Raw genomic sequence first — 14300 nt, 5'->3', positions numbered from 1 at the left:
CCGAAGTGACCCGAGAACAACATATCCGAAACTGGTCCAAAAACAAAACAAAAAATTGAACCCACTCAAAACGGAATTGTATAGTAAACCCGGCGAAGATCCGGGCCAATAAACCCAAACACCAGGTCCACCTTTTGACATGAGCAGTATCTTCCGGTGCTTGTATCTCGTTCAGAGACGTATTGACCTAAATAGGGCCATAGCCCATAGGGGGTGTAATTCTCAAGTCGCAGTCATAATAGTTATTAATTTCTCCCTGTTTTCTTCATTACGGTCCCACGTCCCACCTTCACCCCGACGCTTCCTCTCTTCTCTCGCTTCCCGTCTCATCACAGGTATTAGAGATACCTTCTCCTTCTTTAATTGACGCTGTAGTTTCTCGCCATTGTTAATATTTGATAATTTAATTTGTTTTCTTCCAGCTTTTCAATATTTTCTGCTTTCTTGTTGATCATGGCTACAAGTAAGCAACTCTAATTTCCTCTTTTTTTTTTTTTCGTTTTTTGTTTCTTGGAAAAATGTAAGTAATTAGTTATTTGGAGGGCCCTTTATTTATTAATCCATGTCCTGAATTCTATTTGACCCGTATTAAGTTTACATATATGCTCGTCTTAAACAAGAATTTGCGATTATTATTGGTTCTAGTGACTCTTTGCTTAAACTTAGCCCTTGAGCCAAACTTTTGGCCCTTCCTAGAATCTGTACTAGTGAAAATTTTATTGAGATGTTTGTTGTTTCGCGTGTCGCGGTTATTTGTTCGCTTGGTTCTATGCTCAAGTGGTGAATTCTATGCAGGGCTTCAGTTTGAGAACAATTGTGAAGTGGGTGTCTTTTCCAAATTGACTAATGCTTATTGTTTGGTCGCAATTGGCGGTTCTGAGAACTTTTACAGGTTGGTTCTTTGGGTTTCTTAGATTCTGTGGATTCAGCCTGGCTCTTATTCTTCTTGTGTTTGATTATAATGCTGACACCTTCATTTTTTTGAAGCACATTCGAGTCTGAGTTGGCTGATCATATCCCTGTTGTCAAAACCTCAATAGCGGGGACAAGAATTATTGGCCGCATGTGTGCTGGTGTGTAATTTGGAAGATTGTTGTATTAAAATTGTGGATAAATTGTCGTATTTTGCTGAATATGATTGTTTCCACTGATGAATGACAGGTAATAAAAACGGTCTTCTTGTGCCTCACACTACAACTGATCAGGGTAAGTTTTACTGTTGATCATTGTGTGTATATTTGTGCTGTGATTTTGTTTCTAGTCGATAAGAAAAAGCTGTTAATTTGTTGAGGACTGTGTTAATTGTTTACTATCAAGCTTGCTGTCTTTTAATTCGGAAAGGGAGGGGGAGTTGACTGCTTCTTTGAAGTTTTGAGTAATGGTACCGAGTGATTAGATATATCTCGTGCGTAACTCGCTTCTTCTTTGTGATATTGGGAATATTTGGCCTTCAATGTAAGGTGTCCTTGTGCAAGAAACCTACAGCTTTATAATATCAAAAGATTAGGTAGATAACTTTGGCTAGCGTAGTTGCTCGTATAAATAAGTACGAAGTAACTTTTTTTTGCTTTGTTTCCGAAAACTATTATTGAGTTTTCATTTTCCTTTACATGATGTCCATGTGCATCATCATCTATAAGAGGTATATTTGCTTTTTTTTTGTTTTTTCCTCATCATGGTTAGGTGGTGAGATTTTTACTATTAAAGATGAACACTTTCCATACTGCTTAAAAGTTTGGGTGGAGTTAACTGTTGAGTAACATTCTGAAAGATGAACACCCTTCATACGTTGGAAACGAATCACTAGTCAGTCTGTTGAGAAAAGATGAATGCTCCTCAGAACAGGTTGGGATACTGGGGCTATAATTCGCTATATTTTTTTGTTAACTCCGGCACAATGAACTCAAAACTCGTGCTAGCAGGTAATACAAGAATGATGTTTGACCGTATGATTGCTAATTTGCTATCTCAGGAATCAAAACCTGTGTGTAGGCTCAAAAGTTGCTAATTTGCTACTTGTTCTTTGCTTTTTTTTTTATTTATTTTTTTCTTATGGTGTTGCCTGACTTAATTGTCCTGATGTTTTTTGATTCATTCTAGAACTCCAGCACTTGAGGAATAGTCTGCCTGATGAAGTGGTTGTGCAGCGTATCGAAGAAAGGCTTTCTGCACTAGGAAATTGCATAGCATGCAATGACTATGTTGCTCTAACACACACAGATCTTGATAAGGTACATGGTTTCCACAGAGATCAAATTCCTCTTTCTATGGTCATATTCAGCTTGTTTTTTTTAGTATGCGAATTACTGCTATTTCTTATGTAGTTACTCTCATGTTGTCCTTTTCAAATATGCTTTACGCTTTAGAATTTCATCACGAACTTCCTTTAGACAACACTAAACGGGACCTGTGTGGAAATCCAGATGTTTTGATTCACAATTATTCCTCTTATCTTCGAATACGGCATTCCGTTAATGACTTAGCTATGTTTTGTACAATGTGGTCTTTTGTGTAACAATTTCTGGATAGGTTGCTGCTCAGTAATGACCTGGGCCTTGTGTTCATGATGATTGATGGTCTAGGTGATTTAATATGACTAACTAAAATTGTTAACCAAAGTCTTTTTTTTACCCCCATTATAACTCTGAAGGGTCTGAAAACTCACCTATCCTGCTTTTGAAGCCGTTCGTTTATGCTGCTTTGTAGGTCTTTAATTTTTGTTAGCTGTCATCGACTGTCCCTACTTTTATGTAGCATGCTCCATTTCTGTGTCCATCCTGTTTGGATAGCTCATTATAATTCCATATCATATGAGGGACATGTATTTTCTTACGTAGGCTGATTAGCTGTTATCATCAGGAAACTGAGGAAATTATAGCCGATGTGCTGGGTGTCGAGGTTTTCCGGCAGACCATTGCTGGTAATATCTTGGTGGGGAGCTACTGTTCTCTTTCCAACAAAGGCGGTTTGGTATGAATTTCTACTTCAGCAATAACACAGATTCTTTCGTATGAATTTCTGCTTCAGCAATAACACAGATTCTTATATGAGAATGGCCCCTCATGATTTATAGTTAATGAAATATCTAGCGTTAAATTTATATGAGACCGTTGTTCAAGAGATTAATGGCTGCAAAAGCATAATGAATTTTCATCATTAGATGGTGATCCTTTCTGATCGCTAATAAAATAACATTATTTGCTGCCAGGTACATCCTCACACATCAATAGAGGACTTGGACGAGCTTTCAACCCTTCTCCAGGTACCGCTTGTGGCTGGGACAGTAAATCGAGGAAGTGAGGTAATTGCTGCTGGGCTGACAGTGAATGACTGGACCGCTTTTTGTGGGTCTGATACTACCGCGACCGAGCTGTCAGTCATCGAGAGTGTGTTCAAACTGAGAGAAGCCCAGCCCAGTGCCATTGTTGATGAGATGAGGAAGTCGTTAATCGATACCTATGTCTGACCTTTACTGGACCTGCCCCTTGAACTTGATTGATGTGAAGAAGTTGTTGTTGATCTGTTGGATAGTTTATGTTGTTTATTTACTGATTTGGTAACAAGATTTTATTAACAATGGGTAGATGATGAATTCTGACTTATGACTTGTGAGGAAACGGCTCTTAACATGTGCTTAGCATTGATGTCTAGTTTTTTGTTTTGGTGTAAACCATCCGGTGTAGTCCGAATTCGAGCCGGGTAGGACCACTAGGTAGGCAAAGCTCTTCCTCATGAGTTTTAACACCGCTGTATTCACAGGGCTCGAACACGAGACCTCTGGTTAAGCTAGAACAATCCCTTGCCAGTTGATCTAAGTGCTCATGGGTAGCATTGATGTCTAGTTTGGAACTCGGATTTGTGTTTGTTTTTATTACCGCTACAACGCAAGTTAAGCTTCTAGCCGATTAGGAGGCATGGACAATTTTACCACCGAGCGTGTCGGTGTCCGACACAATTTCAGACACCCACACTCGGATATACATATTTGACACTAAGCCAATTGTGTATAATTTTTTATTAATATTTTTAAAGTTTGGATACCTGATACTCATTGACACTTCAATTCAGCATAATATAAATATCACACGTAGTAATTTAAAGACTTTTATAGCCATAATATACTTCGTACTTATTTTGTAAAATTTTAAAAACGTGTTCCCGAGTCCTACATTTTATGGGGATGTCGTGTCACGTGCCTTTTTTCCTTCCGTCTCCGTTTCCACTTTTGTTCTACCCAACTCTCCAGTAATCAAAACTACTCCCTCTGTCTCTGTCAATTGTTATCTATTACTTTTGACACAAAAATTAAGGAAATAAGTATAAATGAATTTGGACCACACAAATCACATAGCCCCATATGCAATAAAATGTGATCCACAAAAGGTTGCCAAAAATGAAAATATATACTCCCTCCTATTCTACATAACCCCCCCCCTTTCATTATGCACGAGAATTAAGGGAGGGGAGTATTATATGATAAAGTATAAGAGTGTCGTAGGAGATTGGAGAGAGGGAAGGTATTGTGAGATTAAAATAAGTATTGTTGTGGGGTAAGGTGATTAAAATAAGGATAGGTGTGGGGTAAAGTGATTAAAATAAGATAAAGTATGAGTATTGTGGGGTATTGTTGTGGGGTGGGGTGATTAAAATAAGTATAAAAGTTTACCAAATAAGGAAATAGGGAGAGTATTGTGAATAGACGAAAAAGGAAATAGGAAGAGTTATTTAGAATAGGAGGGAGTAACAATTATTCGGGACAAAGGGAGTAAAAAGTAAAGCTTTTTTTGCTCTAAACTCTATAAAATATTAAGATTCATGTGTCTTTATGAGCTTACTCAACAATAATAATGAGGTATAAAATTGTTAGGCCTCGTACTAAGTTTTAGTGGATTGAAGAGACGATAGATAGATTGGATGAGTTACGCGTCCGACCATCCACCCACCCACCGTTAAATAAGAGTACTACATTATACGCACACATGATCTCACTCTTTTTGGCCAAGAGCTGAGGCTTCTTATTAAAGGTACAAAAAATAAAACTAATTTTGGCTAAAATATGAGGTTTTATGTCAAGGGTACGGAAAATAAAACTAGTAGATAAACAATGAAAACTAGTGTACTAGAAAGAAAGATGATGTCCACCTCTCCATTTGGACACACTTAAGTCCTAACCCATAAATACACTTCAAATGTATTTAGATTTTTGTGAGACTCGTAATTTCGAGAATATATGATTATACGAACTAAAACACATATCTATATGCTTACACTCCTCCCAAATTAAGAGAGAATTTGTACTCTTCATTCTTTAACACTACGTCTGAAACCATTGACAAGCAATTTGTAATTACGCAAGATTTGGAAAACTCATTCGCAATAGAGCACCCATAAGAAAATTTTAACGAACTCTATCATACGCTATACTCATCTTAGCTTTGAACCCAAATATGCAAGGATGTCCCTTATAATGATTTGTAATATTATTGAATTATTCATGCACCATGAGCACAATATCAACCATACTTCTCCCTGGAACAAAAGCATTTTGCTAATTACCAATCAAATTGCCCATAGCACCTCTTAGTCTGGTCATAATACATTTGATAACACTTTTTATGATGATTACTTTACAAAGTGATCCAAAAATGGTGAGCCCAAGTGTTTAAAAATTCATTAGTGTATTTCTTAGTTTAGTTATCTCCTTATCTCAGTTTTTAGGAAGTTTACTTATTTCTGCTTTTTGTTATTTCTTTCCTAAAGTTAGTTTTCTTGTTGTACAAGAATAATATCTCCTAAAGATACAAGGGTTAGATGATTGTAAGCATATATAAGGCATAGGGTGTGCTGTGTTTTTGTAACAGCCCAAGGTAACCTGCTAGCGTGATATTGTCCGCTTTGGGAGACACAACCCCCTCACGGCTTTAAAACGCGTCACACTAGGAAGAGGTAGCCACATGATTATAAACCATGCTTCGTTCCCCTCTTCTACCGATGTGGGAAGGTCACCTTCCCTCCTCCCCGAGAGGAGAAGGGCGTCCTCGCGCCCACCAAGCACAGCCCCGGCTCTGATACCATCTGTAACATTCCAAGGTAACCTGCTAGCGTGATATTGTCCGCTTTGGGAGACACAACCCCCTCACGGCTTTAAAACGCGTCACACTAGGAAGAGGTAGCCACATGATTATAAACCATGCTTCGTTCCCCTCTTCTACCGATGTGGGAAGGTCACCTTCCAAAATTAACGTATCGAATTATGATTAAATTAATTAATTATCTAAGCATATATATATAAATCGTTAAATGATGTAATTAAATTCAAAATAGCAATTAAAAGAACTTTATTCAACTTAATAAAATACGGGGTGTTACAATGATACCATCTGTAACAGCCCAAGGTAACCTGCTAGCGTGATATTGTCCGCTTTGGGAGACACAACCCCCTCACGGCTTTAAAACGCGTCACACTAGGAAGAGGTAGCCACATGATTATAAACCATGCTTCGTTCCCCTCTTCTACCGATGTGGGAAGGTCACCTTCCAACTAACTTTCAATAAACTTATTAATGATTATTAAAATTAACGTATCGAATTATGATTAAATTAATTAATTATCTAAGCATATATATATAAATCGTTAAATGATGTAATTAAATTCAAAATAGCAATTAAAAGAACTTTATTCAACTTAATAAAATACGGGGTGTTACAGTTTTAAACATCGAATATTGAATAAGAAAAGAAACAGAATTGTTGTTGCAATTGTGCTATTTGGATTGACGCGTTTCGTTTCAACCCTAGTTCTTGTTTGACGCGTTTTCAAACATTAACTCGATCGACTAGCAATAGGTCTTGCGAAATTGATCACCATTGAACGATCTATAGGTCTAGATCGGTCAAATATCCCTTTTTCATCATTGTTCGTTATTCTCTTAAACCGCTTCCGCGCAAATTTCGTATCCTAAGTGGTATCAGAGATTCGGCTCTTGATTTCCTCAAATCTAGACGGTCCTAGGCATGTCAAAACCAAGTTGTTAGTTGAATTTCTGATTGAGATTGGAGTTCAAGGGTTAAACTCAAGCAGGTAGTTTGAGGGTTAATCGGTTTTGCATTTTAGGAGCAAGTTTCTAGTAACTTGTTATTCAAGGCATGACGGTTACAAAAAAAGAGGTTACTTTTCACGACGTGGTACTGTTCATCCTCAAAAAAAAAAAAAAATGGAAAAAGGGGCAAAAAGAAGAAGACATGTCGGGAGTGTTCTCAAGTCAAAACATCTACGAGGAAAATGTTAAATTTGATTCGACATTACCTCCTATTTTTGACGATTATGATCAGGAGGAGCCACAGGAAGTTATCGATCTTCAAGTTACAAAATCTGTTAATTCTTGTGTTGGTAAATCATCAAGAAGACAAGCTTGGAAGAACTCTTGAAGGGGATAAATTTGAATGTAAAATTGAAGTGGTTCGGGGTAGAATTTTAAGACTTGTGCACGGAGGGTGGTGGGGTGGTTGGCACGAGCGGGTCTGGAACTTAAAAAAGGTAAACGAGCTGCTGGATGGCATTCAAGATGGTTCGATTATGTGTTCGAGTTTGTTCGGGTTTGTAATATTCATCTTTGATCCCGGCATATTGAGGCTACATGAATTGAGGTCAATTCCTTTCGAAGAGGGAGGGGATGATCCATAAATGTTGAGCCCAAGTGTTTAAAAATTCATTAGTTTATTTCCTAGTTTAGTTATCTCTTTATCTCAGTTTTTAGGAAGTTTACTTATTTTTGCTTTTTTGTTATTTCTTTCCTAAAGTTAGTTTTCTTATTGTACAAGAATAATATCTCTTAAAGATACTAGGGTTAGATGATCGTAAGCCTATATAAGGCATAGGGTGTGCTGCGTTTTAAACATTGAATATTGAATAAGAAAATAAACAGTGCTGTTGCAATTGTGTTATTCGGATTGACGCGTTTCGTTTCAACCCTAGTTCTTGTTTGACGCGTTTTCAAACATTAACTCGATCGACTAGCAATAGGTCTTGCGAAATTGATCACCATTGAACGATCTATAGGTCTAGATCGGTCAAATATCCCTTTTTCATCATTGTTCGTTATTCTCTTAAACCGCTTCCGCGCAATTTTCATATCACAAAAACTCGTGGACCGTTGGTGGTTAACTTCTCTAGATTTTCAAACTTTGGAATGAGTTTAATACTCAGGTTAACTAAAGAGGTTTTTCAGGTGAGTCACTCTATTGAAGAGCTCCGCTGATAAACTCATGATTAGTACTTAAAAGAATTGAAAGTACTACTCATATCAATAAAGTGCACTATCCTTTTTGGAAATCTATGTTTGGAACTACATAGTTAAGGCTTAAGAGTGCTTATTGAGGAGTAGTTTTGGGATGAGCGACTTTATTGAAGGTTTCCAAAAATGCGCTGGAAAATATTCGTGTTGATTTGTGGGCTAAGTACACAGTCTGACAAGTTACCGTTGGTGATTAATTTCCAATCCAAGGTTTGGACCGTTGTATTACAACTTACAATGAGTATATAGTACCCATCTATACCTCCCACAAATCATCTAATGATGATAGGATTATAACGTGCTTTGATATGTGTGAATAGGCTTAAGTTTCATGATGCCAAAGCAATTCAATACTTCGATAATGAAAATAATATAGGGTGAGTCATTTTCGGGTCTATTTTTGATCAAGTTAATATTTAGGGATAATGACCAGTTTTCAACTATAAACATTCGGACCAGGTCATATAGGGTGGGTCAATTCCGGCCCTCAGTTCTCTTATTGGGTTACTCCGATCTGGTCAATTTTGCTAGGTCGATTCACACCTATTCAATGCCTTTTTTCCTGGTTTTGGCATTGAAATCCAAGCTCCACTTGCATTATAAATATAAGTTAAGGTGGTGGGACATCACGACACAGACTCAACCATGCCCGTCACACAATAGATTGCAGGAGGCGCATGATGTTTATCGGAGAGAGATAAAAATGGTTGACTATGAAAGTGGCGCTTGGGTTGAAGTGGTGAAAGCAGTGAGGGATGAGCTGGTGACTGGGTTGGTGATGAAGGTGGGGGTGAGAGTTCTTCCGGTTTTAGCCGTGTAAACCTGTTTGGTAGATATGAGATATTTTGGGTGAATTAAATGCAAGGACATTCTTGTTATTTTTTTTTTTTTTTTTGAAAATGACATTTTTGTTATTTTAAAGTCCAAATCTTGTTCAAAATGTAGAAAATGATTTAAAATAGAATACATATAACTCAAAGAAATAAAGGATATATTTAAACAAAATAGAGTAAATCTTGCTTGAGAGGATCTTAGGAGTTAAAATTTATTTAAAATGTTATAAACATCGTTTTAACTTAAAGACAGTTTTATACAAACTTTAAAGAAAAACAAAGAAAATGACCAATAAGTGGATTATACATATGAAGTACTACCACTAGTTTCATACTTTCTGAGTATTATAATAAAGTTTTTGAACTTTGTTTTAAAAATTATGAGTCTTATTATAAAATTTTTGAGTTCATTCACTAAAACATTAAGCTCAAAAAAATTACAATGAAACTCAAAAACATTACATACAAACTTACTTAAATTTGAGTTTTGACAGAAAGAAAATTAAAATCTAAATTATAAATTTTAATAAGCTTAGAAAAAATAGATATATACTCAAAAACAAATAAAATTTGAGATAATAAGTTCAGGAAAAAGGTACATTAATTTTTATCCAAGATGAGGAACATATTCGAAAGGAGTGTAGTGAAAAGGAGTGGTGCGTACCTAACCAAATGACCGGTTCGTTAGTCGAGGATACCAAGCGTGTTGTACATTACAATGGTGAAGACAATAAACCAGACCCTCATTTGCCTACCTGGTTAATTCCACTCCTCTCTCTCTCTCTCTCTCTCTCTGTGTACATTTCCTGCTTCTTCACCTTCACCTCTCTCTTCCACCCATAAACCACCGCAGCAGGAGAGAGAGACAATTTGAAGGTCAACTTGTTTTACATTTTTACCTCCTCCCTTACCTTCTTCCTCCTTTATCCCCCTCCTCTTCTACCAAATTAACCCATTTTCATCATTATTTTAATCAAAAACATAAAAATACAGAAAACAAAGCGAGATCATACTGTAAATCAAGGTGGTGGTGGTGGTGTTGGTGTTGCTGGTCGCCGGCGTTGCGAAACAATGGATTATCTTTCTCCAATTCTTACGGCATTCTGAGTGGCCAGGCCAACACACATTACCACCTAAACCCAACAGGAATGAGGGAGATTTCCAACCCAATTTCTGCAAATATTCATCAGATTTTGAGTATCAGCTTCTAATTTCCCCCCAATTCCATAATTCTGGCAAACCCTAATCCCCTAATTTCGACATATTCATCTTTTTTTTCCAGAAAATGCCGTGGTTTGTCCGATTTTCCGGCATTTTTTCTGCAGCGATGCTAATGATTATCCTATCACCATCCCTACAATCATTCCCACCTGCGGAAGCAATCAGATCATCGTCGTCTCAATCCCAATCCCAATCTAAACCACTCAAACTCTCCTTCCGTACCGCTCCGGTCTTCCGCAACGCAGCTGATTGCCGCTCCGCCACCTCCTCCACCTGTGACCCCTCCCTTGTCCACGTGGCAATCACTTTAGACGTTGACTATCTACGTGGCTCCATCGCTGCCGTCAACTCCATCCTACGTCACGCACGCTGCCCGGAAAATATCTTCTTCCACTTCCTGGCGTCACACCACGTGGACCCCACCGCACACCTTGAATCCATCGTGCTTTCCGTTTACCCGAAACTTCGATTCAAATCGTATTATTTCAACCCGAATATCGTCCGCCCGCTTATCTCAACATCCATCCGACAAGCACTCGAACAGCCCTTAAACTACGCACGGAATTACCTCGCCGACATCCTCGAACCCTGCGTCCGACGTGTCATTTACCTAGACTCCGACCTCGTACTCGTCGACGACATCGCCAAGCTCTGGAACACATCCCTTGGGTCCCACACTATCGGCGCACCGGAATACTGCCACGCTAACTTCACCAAATACTTCACACCTAACTTCTGGTCCGACCCGAGGTTCTCGGGCACATTCGCGGGTCGGGCACCGTGTTACTTTAACACTGGTGTAATGGTGATGGATCTGGTCAAGTGGCGGGCGAACGGGTACACTCGAAAGATCGAGAGGTGGATGGATATCCAGAGGCTAGAAAGGATATACGAGCTGGGGTCATTGCCGCCGTTCCTATTGGTGTTTGCAGGACACGTGGCGCCCATTGAGCATAGGTGGAATCAGCATGGGTTAGGTGGAGATAATGTGCATGGAAGTTGCAGGGATTTACACCCGGGACCGGTTTCGTTGCTACATTGGAGTGGGTCAGGTAAGCCATGGGCTCGTCTCGACGCGATGAGGCCGTGCCCATTGGACTCGCTTTGGGTGCCTTACGACTTGTACGTTCACTCCACGCGCCGGTAATCCCCTTTTAATTTTTAATTTTTAATTTCCTTCAAGGAGTTCTTTTAATTTTTCATTTTTTTTTTCATCAATGTCCAGTGCAATTTCATGATAATCTTGTTATTTACTTACAGTAGAGTTGTTCTTAGTGAGAGATTTGTCCATGTTCTCTTTTTTAATTTCCTTTTTTTTTTGGGTCGTTAATTGGATGGATTGATATGAACATTTGTCGCAAGTTAAATCAGTTGATATTTAGCGGTGTTGTTATTGTTGTTAGCTGCTTGAGTTGAGTTGAGTTGAGAATGAATGAAGAAATAAAAAGATGGAAAATGATAATATTAATTCTTTTGTCCTTGCTTTGCTTTGCTTTGGTTCCTATACTCCACTAAAGGATTTCTTTTTTCCTGTCACTTTTGTTGTTTGCGATGTATCCAAGGTTTTCTTTCGAATCTCCAGCTATTATGGTTCCAGCTTCTTCAAACGTCTACTCTTACTCCCACTGTGGGTCCGTCCAACTATTTTTAATCACAAAAATTAAACTTGCCACTTAATCATGTGAGACCGTCTTAGATGAGAATAGGAATTGGGTTTGAGATTGTCTTAAGCTGAAACCCAAATGACCCGACTCAGGGTTTCACACTTCATACTCATGTTCCATGGTTCATTTAATAATACTTACTTCTATAATGAATATGTAGCAAGTTTTAGGTGGTCGGTAACGAATCACGAGCAAGAGTAGCTTGTCAAAATTTTACAATCATTTAGTTGGTCAATCAAATTGAAAGTGATACTTGTATTTTTTTTTTTTTTTTGACAATAATACTTGTATTATTATTGATGCTAACGTTTAAGAAGGTTAGCGTAACCATTAAGACGATGCACTTGTTTTCTATTGCCAATTTGCCATCCTATAATGATGCTGTCATTTGTGTTGAAATTATGGAGTATGTGTCTCAAAGACAGCTTAGTTGAACTGTTGGAGAAGTAATAGTAGACCCATGAATGTAAACTGTTTACATGTGAAAATTTGCCCTTAGGAACTGTTGTAGCCTTGTTCAATTGGTTCCATTTTCAATCCAGTCAAGACGAAACATTTATTGTTGTCAACACTTAACACATATGGGTTCGTACTCCGTATATTATATATATATCACAAATTCTCATTGAAGACATGACATATCCGTCACAAGCTGAAGACGGATACCATTTTACTTCACAATGTACCCACTTTTTCTCTCTCTGCAACACTATTCATGTGGTCCCCTTTCTCCACTAACCCATTTTGTTACCATTTTATCTCACAAAATATCCGTCACAAATGGTAACCCGTCACAAGGGAGATCAATTGTATATCACAAATATATATATACACTCGTATAAGGCTGCATAGTTTTGAGACGGCATAGTTTTGAGACATCTACGGGAAACTGTATAAGATCGCATATTTTGGAGCGATTTGTAAGCGATCATTTCCGGGAGAACTTGAGGGACATGGGGGTAATTTTGGTACTAATGTTGAATTGACTAGATTCTGTATTCTTCTGCGCAGTAGTTGCAGACATTAAAGCAATAAGAAATATTCAGAATTAGATTGAGTAGGTGCATAACCAGTACGGATTAATAAATAATATGATTAATTAAATAAATTTGGTGCAAGTTGCAGAAAGAGAGAAGGAAGGTGAAGTACTGTATTAATCTAGCTAGTGCTTGGAGTGTCAGCCATGTTTGCTCAAATTGTAAATAGTATTATGTCCCTTGCTTTGAAAGCTTCTTCCTTTCTTTCTCTAGACAATACCTTGGGGATGTGCATGAATTAATTGACTGAGCGTCCTCCCAAGGTTATGCAAGCTGTCCACTACTTTCCCACCTGGTTTTTCAATAGGTCTTGGTATAGACGGGTGGGACGAACAGACGGATAAAGACCTCTAATAAAATGGGTACGGGGGACAAGGTGGGGCACCCCCATGTGCTTCCCACTTTATGGCAAATGGGTATTTTGTGAGGGAAAATGGTATCCGTCTATACGTATAGACGGATAGTGTCCGTCTATAATGAGAATTTGTGCTGGTATTTTTGTTATAGTTGTATTGATTTTTTTTTTATTTTTTAGTTTGTCGTTCTTAAGACGACATATCCGTCCTAAGATTAAACCGGTCAAGTAACACCCCACTTTGATAGATGGGACGTACATTTTGCTAGTCCTTAACATTCTGTTTTTGTCCCATCTATCGTATTTGCTCCGTTTAAGTTTAAAAACGGATATACCCGTCCTAAACAAGAATTTGTGTTGTTTTTTCGTAGGGGAGATACAAGGTAGTATAGATATACAAGGGAGGGAGGATTCAGACCTCTTGTTCAAGGATTTAGACTAAATCTTTTAAATTAAGATCTCTTCGGTTTATTGGTCGTATTGATTCTGGTTTATAATGATTGATGAAGGAGATAGTGTCGAATGCAAAATGTTGGAATATGTTTGAATTGCAATGTGTTGGTTATAAGTTCAGTATGGATTATGTAAGGTTAAAAGGTGGTGTTTGCAAAAATGCGAAACATTTTGAAGTTTTAAAATGATACGCGTTGTGGTAGAATGGTGGGCGAGATTATGTCGATGTTTTAATGTATTGATTATAAGTTTGGTGTGGAGGGTAATTACATAAATGATTTGGTAGGTGATGAATTGAGTGATGTTTTGTATACTATTCATTTATCCGCACTAAAATTGTTACTAAGAGATGCATGAATTACTAATAATTAGCTTATACTCTCGATTAATCCGTTTCATGAATTAGCTATATTCTCTCATGGGTGCAAACTAGAAAGTATGTT

The 14300-nt window shown here is 37.9% G+C and overlaps 2 protein-coding genes across 3 annotated transcripts; both read left to right on the top strand.

Annotated features, from left to right (window-relative positions):
* Positions 1 to 3642, top strand: LOC141603226 (eukaryotic translation initiation factor 6-2). The gene is made up of 8 exons (XM_074422887.1): positions 1 to 335; positions 423 to 463; positions 796 to 892; positions 988 to 1073; positions 1162 to 1206; positions 2101 to 2231; positions 2860 to 2970; positions 3209 to 3642. Exons 2-8 carry the CDS (start codon positions 454 to 456, stop codon positions 3464 to 3466), a joined length of 738 nt encoding a protein of 245 aa, XP_074278988.1. The 5' UTR covers positions 1 to 335; positions 423 to 453; the 3' UTR covers positions 3467 to 3642.
* Positions 3643 to 9813: 6171 nt separating this feature from the next.
* LOC141603179 (putative galacturonosyltransferase-like 7) lies at positions 9814 to 14233 on the top strand. Of its 2 annotated transcripts, none has more exons than XM_074422883.1 (2): positions 9814 to 11491; positions 11911 to 12225. In XM_074422883.1, exons 1-2 carry the CDS (start codon positions 10413 to 10415, stop codon positions 12023 to 12025), a joined length of 1194 nt encoding a protein of 397 aa, XP_074278984.1. In that variant the 5' UTR covers positions 9814 to 10412; the 3' UTR covers positions 12026 to 12225. The 2 variants fall into 2 exon arrangements, with proteins under 2 accessions (XP_074278984.1, XP_074278985.1); XM_074422884.1 differs by lacking the exon at positions 11911 to 12225 and adding an exon at positions 13776 to 14233 and having other exon boundaries at positions 9818 to 11491.
* The last annotated feature ends 67 nt before the right edge of the window (positions 14234 to 14300 follow it).

Source organism: Silene latifolia, chromosome 1 (assembly GCF_048544455.1).
Source record: "Silene latifolia isolate original U9 population chromosome 1, ASM4854445v1, whole genome shotgun sequence".
Lineage (NCBI taxonomy): Eukaryota > Viridiplantae > Streptophyta > Magnoliopsida > Caryophyllales > Caryophyllaceae > Silene > Silene latifolia.
Note: the sequence above shows the minus strand (reverse complement) of the source record. Positions and strands in the feature narration are given on the sequence as shown.

Excerpts from the sequence above, each read along its gene's own strand:
- LOC141603226 (XM_074422887.1), top strand. Across the intron at positions 893-987 it reads GGTTCTGAGAACTTTTACAG|CACATTCGAGTCTGAGTTGG; the intron begins GTTGGTTCTTTG and ends ATTTTTTTGAAG. Across the intron at positions 1,074-1,161 it reads TATTGGCCGCATGTGTGCTG|GTAATAAAAACGGTCTTCTT; the intron begins GTGTGTAATTTG and ends GATGAATGACAG.
- LOC141603179 (XM_074422883.1), top strand. The coding sequence starts at position 10,413 with ATGCCGTGGTTTGTCCGATTTTCCGGCATTTTTTCTGCAGCGATGCTA. Across the intron at positions 11,492-11,910 it reads TACGTTCACTCCACGCGCCG|GTTTTCTTTCGAATCTCCAG; the intron begins GTAATCCCCTTT and ends GATGTATCCAAG.